Here is a 12,195-nt window from a genome sequence, read left to right on the forward strand (position 1 = left end):
ACTTTTTCCTTTACAGAGCCATGAAAAATAACTCTTACTATTTTTGTAAGAGGAAAAATTTATGAAATATTGCATGTACATAGTTATATAGAATTCAGATTATGTAGGAAAATATGAAGAGGGGAGGTTACTCTTTGCTCTTTCTTTCTTCCCCTCCCAATTATTTTGACAAGAAGGATGTCTGACAAGTTATATGGCTTCGGACAAATCCTCTAACTGTTCCAAACACAAGTTTCTTATATATTATGGGATAATAGGAAAATCTAGCTCATGTTATTATTATCTCTTTAGTGTGGGTTAAGTGAGGTGACACAAAATCCCCCAAATCCTATGCACATGTGGGAGGTGCTCATGGAACCTTTTTTTTTTTCTCTTTTGTGTATTCAGGATTTCTTTGGCAACTCCCTTTGTAATATTGCACAGTTTGTATTTGATGAACATACATGTTTCGCTGCCTAGGAGAAAATAATAAAATATTAAAGGTATACATACCGTTTTCAGCTTGAAGTCCTGTTCTGCCCTTCTTCCCTCCATGGGGGAGCCTAACATTGCTTTCTATACTCTCTCATCCCCTGGACCCGTGAAGACCTCCGATGGGGGCCTCACGGTGAGACTGGGGGAAATTCTCTCTTAATTAGAAAGGAAACAGAATCTTGATTGAATGTTCTTTGGAACCAGTGATAGTATAAGAAATTCTGGACATTCAAATGTAAAACGGATTAATTTGTAGGAATGTTGGATTTTTATCTGGACAGATGTTTTGCTTTTTATGGAGCTGGTGGGGAGTAAAGATGGGGGCAGGGTTTTGTTGGTGTTTTATTTTTGCTTTGGGCTTATGTTAGAATTAGCTTTTGCTGTATACAACAACAACGGAAAACCTCTCAGAGGGACAGTAATTTGACAGAGGCTTAAGTGATGTCAAGGATTATTTCTCTCTCACATAAAAGTAGGTTGGAGGTAGCAGTCCAGGGCCATGAGAGCCCCAGAGTGTCCCCTGGGACCCAGCTCCTGCACAGGCGTCTCCCCTCTGCCCCACGGTACAGGGTGGCTCCTGGAACTCCAGTTTTCATGTCTGAGCCACATGCTGGCAGAAGGAAGAAAGGCGCAGGCCAAAAAGGAGGCCTTTCTCTGTGGCGCTCTGTCTAAGCTCTTCCCTAGAAATTCCACGGAACATATCTGCTTAGGTCTCACTGCTCATAACTTAGTCTCACGCATACAGCTAGCTGCAGGAGAGGCTGAGAAATATAGCCTTTTAGTCCCGGGTGCATTATATAAAATTGAAACTAGGGGTCTTTGATGAAGGAAGATGGGGAGACTGGATGTCCTGGATGTGGGCAGCATGCAGTGTTTTAAAGGACTTTAACAGATTGTAGACATTTGCAAACTGCCTGCCTTTCTACTCCACTGCTTGCCTAAAACCGGAAGAACCGTCTGATTGCTCTGCACAGTGACCATTGCCTGTTGGAGTCTCGGTGTGCAGATTCCTAGCTGCTTTTTCTTTTTATAAATGGTAGGATGAGGATATGGGGAGCCTGAAAAGGTGAGGGGGCCGAATGTAAATGATCACAGGAGCAGAGGTAGAATGAACTCTGGTCCTGGTGTCGGGAGACCTGGGGTCAACTGGGGTCCTTCTCTGGGGCTCTGTCGTCTCCTACGTCTCTGAGCTTTGCATAGCAGTGAGGTGGGAAGGACCACCACCCCAGGGCTGCTGACCTGGAGCCTGGGGACATCTCTAGTGGACTCTAAAACATGATGCAGACAATTAAAACTTGCGTGGCTGATGTGCTTCCAGCAGGCGTGTGGGGAGCACCTGGAGTATGGAAGGAAGACATAAAAGATGGCAGTCTCTTTCCATGGGGCTGGGATTACATCGCTGGGTGCTGTCCTTGGATAGAGAGGCCCGTGAGGACTGGCCTGAGTCTGGCTCAACACGCTAGTGGGGTGGGGTCAGATTCTGGCTCTGCTCCTTCTAGCTCTGTGTACACACTTGGCCTGGACAGAATGTGGGATGGGAAACATGCATCTGATCTTTCTTGTTGGTATCCTGGTGCCTCTCATATGGTGCTTCTCTTGCTATGGTGAGTATGGTTCCAGATTCCAGGATTAAAGATTCATAACCTTTGCACAGTGCTCCTGAAGACAAGCCTCTAGCCTGTTGCTTCACCTGTTCCTGTGCTGGAGCCCAAGGGAATGATGGTATGTCCTTCGCTATGTTGGCGCCCTTTAAGGGATATTACGCTTATGCCTGATCCTGGCCTCTCCCCGTTGATGTTAGAACCTCGCGCTGTGTTAGAGGCAGCACCCCTCTGACTGTGTCATTGGGTTGTCACGAGGCTGAGTGTCCAGCTCAGGGGCCTGCTGCCGGGTCGAGGCTCGGTGCCACTGCTGTGTCAGGCTGGCCAGGTGAGGCCAGGCGGCAGAGAGTGACTCAGTCCCCAGCATCTTCCTGCTCCGTGTTCCCCCAGGCCTGGTTCCTTTTTCTTTTCTTTTTTTTTTTTTTTTTTGTGAAATTTTCGTCCCTCAGTTCTGGACTTTCATGTGCCATCAGTTTCAAAACATTCTGAAAAAAATATAGAGGGGAGAAGGGAGAAGAAAGAAACCGAGAAGCCCAACTTTGTTCTGGCTGCTAAGCTGCTCCAGAGACTCCTTGGCTTGGCTTCAAGTGCTCTTTAAAAAACTTCCTTTTAAGTTAGGCCCCAGGCAGGATTTTGTTTTTGACCATCTTTTTGACTACCTTGGCCTCTGATTAATTAACCAATTAAATGATCACTCAATACCTACTCTGTGCCAAACACTGTTTATGTGCGGGGGATGTTGATGTAACCCAAACAGACCAAGTCCCCCCTTTCATGGAGCTTACATGTGATGAGAACGGGAGGCCCAGGGCTGTGAAGGGAAGTGAAATGGGATAAGGGGATACAGTGTGATGGGGGCAGGTGCTATTTTTACATATGGTGGTCAGGGACCGGGCGAGGTCACTGTCATGTTGGATCCATGACACTGGCCAGATGGTGCCTGTGTCCAGTCTTGGCAGACATGCAAGGCATGTAATTGCCTGCTTACCTCACTGGCCTTGGATTTGCATCTGGGCAGAGTGACCAAGGAGCAGTCACTGAGCTGTTCCAAACCTTGTGTGGAAATCTCTCAGAATGCCAAATGGTGAAGAAGGTCGTCCCTGGTGAGTTTGTACATGAGATCTGCCCTCGATAGCCATGTGGTGGGCCATACCACTGATGGTGGCTGTTGGTTGGCAGATACAGAGCATGCGGCTTATACTAGCCAGCAGAGTATTCAACAAATACTTACTAAAAGGCTTGTCTCCAAGGCCAGTTGGGGCATGTGCGAAGCAGGGACTTGGGATGATTTTTCAGTCTGAGCTCCAAGGTGCCAACACTGTTGACAGTGGCTGAGAGAAGCCCTTCTTGGTCAGAAAGCAACCCATAAACTTGGCCCCAGTCTTCCTTTTCCTCTCCTTCAGCCCATCATGTCTGCTGCTGGCCGTTGGCTTGGACCTCCACGTTGGCCTTCCCCTCAAGATGGCACGTGAGAGGGGTGTGCTCAGTTGGGAAGAACTTGGCTGTGCAGGCAAAGACTTGAGCTAGAAAATGAACAAATGGTCATTCATTCGGTGCTTCCCATTAACCAGGGCCTTTTTTTTTTTTTTTCCTACTTTCTTAAAGGAAAATTCTAAGAAAGGAAGATTCTCGGGCCTTCCTTAGAATTTAGACCTCAATTTCACATTATAGGATATTTTTTCTTGGGTTTCAATTAAGGGCTTAAATAACATAGTGGATATGAAAGCATAATGTAGATATTAATAATTGTTGCTATTATTGCATTAATAGTAACAACCTCTGTTCTTCAGATCCCCTATTGATTCATCTTTTTTTTTTTTAAGATTTATTTATTTATTTTAGAGAGAGTGAGCGCACACAAGTGGGAGGAGCAGAGGGAGAGAGAATCTCATGCCGGCTCTGTGCTGAACGTGGAGCCCATTGCAGGGCTCGATCTCACAACTCTGAGATCATGACCTGAGCTAAAACCAAGAGTCGGACCCTCAACTGACTGCACCACCCAGGTGCCCCTCATCTTATTTTTATATAACAAATTGTTAGAATAGTGCCTGGCACATGTGCATATTCACTCATTTAATCCTCATGGCAGCCCTAGAAGGTGGGTACTGTTATTTTGCCCATTTCGCAGATGAGAACATAGGCACAGAGGTTAAACAAGGTCACCCAAGCAGCATGTGGTAGAGCCAGGATTTGCACCAGGGGAGCGTGGCCCCAGGGTCTCAGCTCTTAAAAATCACACCCCAAGTCCTATTGGTTTTCCCACAAAACCTTTACTGAGCAGTAATGATGCTGATGGTCATGCCAACAATTGTCGCTCTTTATATGCTGTGCACCATGTCCTGTATTTCAGATGCAGAGTAAAAATCTTCGTCCCAGCACTGTTTTCAAAGCCTGTTTCCCAGAGGAGGAAGTGAAGGCTCTGAGCATTTGGGTAACTGCTCACAGTCTAAGGACCGAAGCCAGGATGCCAACTATGGTCTGTCTGGCTTCCGAACTCTGTTTTCTCAGCACATCAGCCGTCCTCTAAAGGCCATAACACTCCCCTTCCCCGGTGACTCATGGTACCTGGCTACCTTCTCTCACACTCACGTCATGGCCCGTGGCACCTGGTTGGGCCACAGGACGGGACAGTGGCCCATGTTTCTCCAGGCCTGAATCCAAGGCACGGGAGCCGCTCCAGGGAGGCCAGGCAGCAGAGCTTGGATTGGAAAACTGTTAATCCAGCCAGGCCCCTCCACATCCCTCACTGCAGTTTATTAAGCCCAGGGTTTCCCCAGAGCACCCAGATCTGCTCTGTCTATGTGAGGACATGAGGCTAACGTCCACACATGGTCATGAGCAAGCGTCTAGCCTCTGGTCAGCATCGGGATGAGCAGTTTCCAGTGAAGTGCCTGGGCCTGGCGAACCCTTGGGAAGGGTGGGGACCATCTGTGCTGTCCTGTAAAGGAAATTGTGGTTTCTTTCTTTCCTTTTTTCTTTTTCTCTTTTTTTTCTCTTTTGGTTTATGGGAAAGGGAGACTTGTGTCTCAATCGAGTCTTTGTGGCGTTGTATTACAGAGAGTCACAGAAAATGTTCTATGTAAATGACTGTGTGCCCTGATTAGAGCCTCAATAGGTGCCATTGTGTCTTATGGCTATTATTGGTGATTGCAAGATACTAAATGATATTCTCATCAGGCTGAAAAAGCTCAGTGTTAGCAGCAAAACTCGGGGTTAATTATACTGCTCTGAATTAGAGCATAGAATTAAGTTGTAGGGAGAGCAGGGCTCTTGCTTTCTCTCCCTCTGTCTTTTCAGGGTTTGTCGCCGGGGGTTTGATCAAGTACCTTTTAACCCATGTTCTAAATTTGTACTTACTGGCATTTTGCTCTGCATGAGTTACTACCCCTTTTGGCGTTGGGAAACACAGGACCAATTTATAGGACAGTTGGAGAGGGGAGAAATGGTCTACTTAGTGCATTCTTCCTAGTCAATAGCTGGGGTAAAAAATAGCATGAACATTTAAGTCTTTGGGGAGTGCTGGACTCTCTGGAGGGGCCTCTTTAATTTAGCTCTTCTTGTCTCTTCTGCCTTTGAATTATCGGCTGCTGTGATCCTGACTTACCTCTTTGAAGAAATGACACACTGACCTACATCGTGGCTGAAACCGATAGAAGAGTCTATCTCTGCTCTACCCCTTCTTGGCATTCCTAACACAGCCTCGGCGGGAGTGTGTCTGAGGGCTAAGGCAGGCCCTCTCCGGTTTCATGTCATTAACTGCCCTGCCTTGTTTTAATCACAGAGTTTTGCTGCTTTTGAGACATCCCCGATTGTAAACTTCCTGCGTTCCTCTCGCTCAGTCTTCTGCCTGTAAATTTCATGTCCCCTCATGTAGGGTCTAAAGCCACATCTTCCCCCGTTGAACGTTACGTGGGCTGTGACTATAATTATTATCAAAAAATCTCCACAAAGTGATTTTTAGCGGTGCCCTTATAGTTTATCATTCCTTATTTAACCACTTCACCATTTTGGGGTGTTTAGGTTGATGATTCTTTTTTTTTTTTTTTTTTCCTTTTGCGATTGTAAGTCACATTATGTTGGCAATTAGCCTAGGACAGATTCCTAGAAATGAGTTTACTGAGAACATGAACTCAGAAGTAGAGACAGGATTTAAACCCAGATCTTTCTGCCCTCAAATCCCGTGCTGCCGTTTCTGTGATTAGCTTGCTCGTCTTGTACCCGTCAGGACTCCACAGAGTCCTCTGTGAGAAACCAGGCACGCACTGCCCTCTGTGAGCAAACTGCTTCACGCCTGGTGGTCCAGGGTGACTTAGAGCCTTCTTTTCCTCCTCCGTCTTCTTTCCTTGGTTTGTCAGCGGCGAACCGTTCCCTGGCACAGCCCCGGGTAAGCGGACTCGCGTTGCAGAATCCTCCTTTACCTGGCGTGAGCACAGCACGTGCAAGTTTCACATGTGAGAACATAGCACGCTGTTAAAAAAAAAATTGCATTTCAAATTGCATTTAATAGGTTTGGTGACCAGAGTGAATGTTATGGAATCCTCTTAATTCAGGCCTCTTGCAGAGTGCTTCATTGTTCCTATTTGGAAACATCAGTTATCAGTCTCAGGATAGTTAACATTTTTTCCTATATTTGCAATATATAAAAGAGACTTTCCTAAGCAGCGCCCTGATCAACACAACTGTCTTTTCTACACTGCACACTCTCTCCCAACCAGGACAGACTGCGGGGGTTGGGGGTGGGGGGAAGCAGGGGGAGGCCCTTTGGTTCAACAGGCTGGGAAAAGCTCCCATTCTAAGGAGATTCCCGAAGCCCTTCGAGCTCTTGAGGGCTCAGATCCACACTGTGGTCAGGAAGCCCGTTTGATTCTGTGGAAGCTGGTTTTCCCCCACAGCACACCTGTTGATGTTCTATGTAAGAAGCAGCATGCGGAATGATGCTGAGCTAAGGATCAAAGTCCCGGCTCCTAGCTTTTAAGCCCTACACGATGGACGGCCCTGTACCTGCTGTCGCCTTTTCATTTCGCGTTCTTTCTGGCCTGAGTCCTCATAGATCATTGTCTCTGCCTGGAGTGCTCTTCCCCCGATCTCCACGTGGCTGCATTTGACCCCTTTTGCAGGGCTCAGTCCAGACATCTTCTCTCTGTGCTTTATCGTTATGCATTCTCCATGTAACTGGCCCTTGGCCTCCCGCTCCCCGTACCTGCCGCCTGGCACGATTTCCCGTGTGGTATTACAGATATTTGTATACATGTCTTTCTGATTGATTCATCTCCTTGAAAACAAGACCAGTCCTCCTGGCTTGCTGCAGCGTGGGCTGTCACATTGGCTTGTACATAGTCAGCGCCTGTAAATGCTGGCGGGATGGGTGTTCATGGTGTCAGTAAATTCTTCAGTGGAGGGAGGGTCTAACAACGGCATCGACAGTGGCCATGTTCCCACGGCAATTTCTACCCTGACCTCAAGCAGGTCGCTGCGGGAGACACAGACTCTGCCTCCTATTCCGTTCAGCTTCTCTGGGGAGGGCAGCTTTGCTTCTGATTTCTTCTGATGAGTTGCCTGCAGGTTTCATCTGTAAGACTGCTGGTGATGGCCTTTCCTTTTTTGAGCACTCACTATGTGTTAACTGCTCTATGCAGGTTTTCCCTTTAATCCTTATCTACCCAGTGAGTTAGGTTTTGCTGTTCAGCAGTGTCAAAAACTGGGGCCCAAAGAGGTTAAAAGACTGGCTCAAGCAAGGTCACGTGGTGCATGGCAGTGCTGGGAATGACGCTCAGGTTTGACTCTGGAATCATTACGTCACATCGGTGTGTGGCCTTCTGCCGTGGTGCGCATGCGTGGTGGGGGGGCGTGTGTGTCCTTGTTCCTGTGTGTGGCATTTATCGATTTATTGAATTGATCCTGGAGCCCGCCCTCCCGCTTCCCCGTTCTCTTTCTCTTTCGGAATAACATCATCTGACACCCTGTCTTTTTCTGTCCTGGACACGATGTTTGTGGATTTCAGTGTGGTTAATTTGCCCAGTTTTACGAGCTTTCTGAATTCTGCTGTTTTCCCTCACCCCTCTTATTTTTGAAGCCTTACTGAGAAAATGGCTGCTGGGAGGCTAACGGGCTTCCAGCGACGAGCTGGACATTCCAAGCGAGGTGTCTCCCTCAGTCTGCTTTTTGCCCTTTCTTGGCATAACCGATGCATCCTGTCCCTGAGACTTTCCAAATCGCAGGTTTGTTAGGCTTGGAGACGCACTCAGGTACGTGTTGCTTCTTCACTGCACTTCGCAGATAACACAGGCTTTGCTAAACAACACAGCACCGGGAACTCCATCTCTGGACCCCCTGAGATGCTGGGTGCGTGCGTGTGCACGCCTAGTGAGATGTAAACATTTACAGGGAATAAAAGAAATTCCTTCCCCAGAGCCAAAATTTGGATAGTCTCCTTATGTACACAGCTTTGACAGTGATTCCATATGTTTTGTTCATCTTTGCTTTTTTTTTTTTTTGCAGCGTCTAGAAATTTATTTCCCATATGCTACCACTGACAGGAGAGAGGTTTCCAAAATGCATGTCGTCCCATGGCTAAAAATCCTGCTTTGGGGCGCCTGGGTGGCTCACTGGGCGCCTGGGTGGCTCAGTTGGTTAAGCGACTGCCTTCGGCTCAGGTCATGATCCTGGAGTCCCGGGATCGAGTCCCACATCGGGCTCCCTGCTCAGCGGGGGGGTCTGCTTCTCCCTCTGACCCTCTTCCCTCTCTTGCTGTCTCTCATTCTCTCTCTCTCTCTCAAATAAATAAATAAAATCTTAAAAAAAAAAAAAAATCCTGCTTTGGCCCTTGAGCCCTCAGGGTGATTGGCCCGTTGGCTTCTTGTTTTATGTTCTTCACCTGTCTTTGCTCCAGCCATAGTGATCTTCACGTTGTTCCTGCACGTGTGTGGCTTTCTCTCTCTTCTGTAGGCCTTCCAGGCTGACGGCACCCTCTGTGTGTGTCACCTTTCTCCTCCACCTGGCTAATTCCTGTTGGCCGCTTCTGGAAATCTGCATTTAATCAGATCCATCCTGGGATCACCCTTCTGTTGCATCTCTTGGCTCACTGTGCTCTGTTTCATTTCTCTGTTTCTCCTTGAACCAGACCACTCACATCTTGCCTTCTTTGTCTCTCTACCTCCCAACTCAGTGCCTGGCATACAGTAGGAGCTCAGTAACTATTGAATGAAGGATTAGTCACATGTGCTCATTTCCTGTGAAAATGCAGGGCGGTGGAAAATCTGAGCCTTTCTCGATCCTTGTGCGTAATAACAACAGGTTTGCATAATAACGATAACACCTGCTACCATTTATCAAGTGCGTTCTGTGTGCTTTCTGCAGTTTAGTGCTATCCTTGTCGTGCTCACGTGTACCTGGTGTTATCACTAATGTCATCCCGAGAAGGAAGAAACTGGCCTTCTGTTTCTCTTTGTTTCTTAGTTCAGATACCTTTGCTTCAGAGCAGACGACGGCTTCTGAGCATTTCAAGGTATTTACTGGACTTAAAGCTGAAAGGCATCACCACTGAGACTCAGGGAACTGTTGTGATGGTATTTTAAGCAGAATTTTAGGTGCTTAGGCCTGGAGAAGTTGCCAGCTGCCCAACTTCTGAGTGCAAAGATGGAGAGAGAGAAGGGGGGGGGAGCTTTCTTTCTCAAATCGTTTACATTTATGTGAAGGCCAAGTTGGGCTTGTTTATTGATCCCATAAAGATACTATGCTATGTTCTTGAATGATTCAGAACCTAATATCCGTATTAGAGTGAGGTCACCTTTTGTGAGGGACACTGGGGGCGGCATGGGGCATTGCAGAGCTGGGGACTGTTAGGGGGTGTTAGGGGGTCTTTAGTGTCTTCTTGGTCATATGAATTTTATCCACCCAGTAGAACATCACTGAGGCTCTGAATAGTCAAAGAGAACATCTCTCTTATGTTTTCCTCATGAATAGAGCACTCTGTGTCCTGAATTGTTGCTCTGCTGGGGCCAGCACGTGGTGTATTTTCCTAACGTTTGAACCAATAGGCTGTTTTGTTTTGGGGCAATCCAGGTAAAGATTTTCTGCTGCTCCTGTGTGGCAAGGAAAGCCTGTCTTGTCTTCTCTCTTTTTCTCCCTTTCCCTTCTGTCCCTGAGTTTGAAAAAAGCATACTTTGAGTTACATGACTAATTTTAGCGTATTTACTAGAAATTAATGTTCTGCCAATGATTGGAAATTCTTTCCTCTCCTCCGTTCTCCAAAGTCAAAACTGCTCTGTGGATTGGGACTGGGGGTATTCAGAACCAGAGGACAAGGGCTCAGCACACTGGGGACATTTGCAAGAATAAATCTATAGCCCTGGGCTCTGACTCTCTTTTGTCTGTTGGGTGTGTGTGTGTGTGTGAGACACACAGAGACACACACACACAGATTGATTGATTGGTTGATTGGAGGAAGCTTATGCACAGAGAAGAATAGGGCTTTCTGAAACATGGGATCCAAAGTGACCCCAAAGAGACATCCTAGATAATCATGTTTTCCAGCCCTTGAATTAGGCTCGAGGTCTGATAAAAGGTTTTCTTATTATTTGTGACTCTGTTAATATGAGAAGTCTTTTAAAGCTATACAAATGTGGCTGGTAGACCGCCTTATGAAAAAAATACACTGCAGAGTGGGCATTGACCTGTGAGATCTGGAACCTGGTACGTGTGCAGACGACGGTTTTCTCAGTCTTTATCAGCTCCGTTTTGGGTGGAACCTTCTCTTCAAGCCCTGATACTCATAAATGGGATCAACATTGAGTCTTCGCAGAACCACACCCATTAGACCAGAGAGACCTTGGCGGAGCCCCGGGGAGACCAGCACCGCTTGGCTAGAGGACCGTGAGAGCTGAGCATAGTCAAGTGCAGGAGAGCAGCAGTTTCTTGTCTTTAGAAAAAGCTGTGTTCACTTGACTGGAACAAGTGCCCCCCTGTATGACACTGTGAAGGTCAAAGCAGAACAGGGAAGGAAATGGTTGAACAATTCTTTTTTTTTTTTGTTCCCGAATTTTTTCCTCCCCCTCCCCCCATCATCAAGAGGAATATTTCAAAGTTGGTAAGGTCCAGTGAAATGGCTCTTGAGATCCGTGGGGGTGGGATTGCTGAAGGCGCTCAGTCGGTTGACTGCTAGCTGCAGGTGCCCGAGGGCCGCCCTGGGCCAGCATCGTGCTTAAGCCTCATAACATCCTACGGGGTGAGGAAGTGAAGGCTGAGAGAGGGCGAGTCCCCGGTATCTCAGAGCTAGTCGGGGCCTTTCAAATCCATGCTGCTGGGCAAGTGACATATTCAGAAGGGCCATTGGGCAGCCCCTGTCCTTGGGTGTTGCTCTGCTGCCCTGGAAAATTCCAGACCCGGGAAATCAGTTTGCTCAGAGGGCTCCTGGCCCTGGGGGTTATTTCCTCCTGGAGGAGTTGTGGTGGTAGGGGGAAGACTGGAGCTCTGGGAAGATTGGGGGAATCTGCTGGGCTGTGGGAGGCGTTGGTCCTGGCCCGCACAGCCTTCTCTGGGGTGGGGAGGTCCACACTTGGGCTTCTCACTTGTGGTTATTTTGAGGCATATATGCTTCTTGCTCGAGTGGGGTTGAACTGATCCCTTGCCCAGCTGAATGTAGGCTTGACTTCCCTAGGGGTCCCACCTGGGGGGTGGGAGGTGTGATCTCTAGTGAGGGCCCAGCATGGTTGGGAGGGTTCACAGCTGTTCTGAGGTCAGGCCTGATGGCTGGTGAGGGCCTGAGGGAGTTGGATCACCCAGGGGCCAGGCTGGGGCCCAGGATGGTTGCATGTGATTATTGGCACTACTCTGTAAGGGATCTCCAAAACTGGTTGGCTTGCTAGTGACGTTGGACAAAGGAATAACCAATCTGCATCATTCTTTCATAGGCATGAGCTAGATTTTGGTTGTCGGAAGACACTGGTGACGTAAATAGGTCTATCCTAGTTCATACGTGAGAAGATGAAGATTTGTTTAAGATCACGAAGTAGGTGGAACTCAGCTCCTTTCCTAAGTCCACTACTCCGTCAAAACCCATGGTAGGCCTTTAGTGACCAAAGCTCCAGGGGAGGGAAGGGCCAGCTGGACTTAGCAGTGACCA

General features: G+C 47.7%; 1 protein-coding gene across 1 annotated transcript in view; it reads left to right on the forward strand.

The window, feature by feature from the left end:
* The first annotated feature begins 319 nt into the window (after positions 1-319).
* PTPRJ (protein tyrosine phosphatase receptor type J) overlaps positions 320-12,195 on the forward strand; it is a 123,062-nt gene continuing 111,186 nt past the window's right edge. Inside the window, exon 1 of the mRNA XM_035012856.1 lies at positions 320-2,078. Coding sequence (XP_034868747.1) covers positions 2,076-2,078 — 3 coding nt within the window. The 5' untranslated portion in view covers positions 320-2,075. The remainder of the gene's footprint in view (positions 2,079-12,195) is intronic.

The sequence above is a fragment of the Mirounga leonina genome, unplaced genomic scaffold (genome assembly GCF_011800145.1).
Source record: "Mirounga leonina isolate KUSES-001 unplaced genomic scaffold, KU_Mleo_1.0 Mir_166, whole genome shotgun sequence".
Classification (NCBI taxonomy): Eukaryota; Metazoa; Chordata; class Mammalia; order Carnivora; family Phocidae; genus Mirounga; species Mirounga leonina.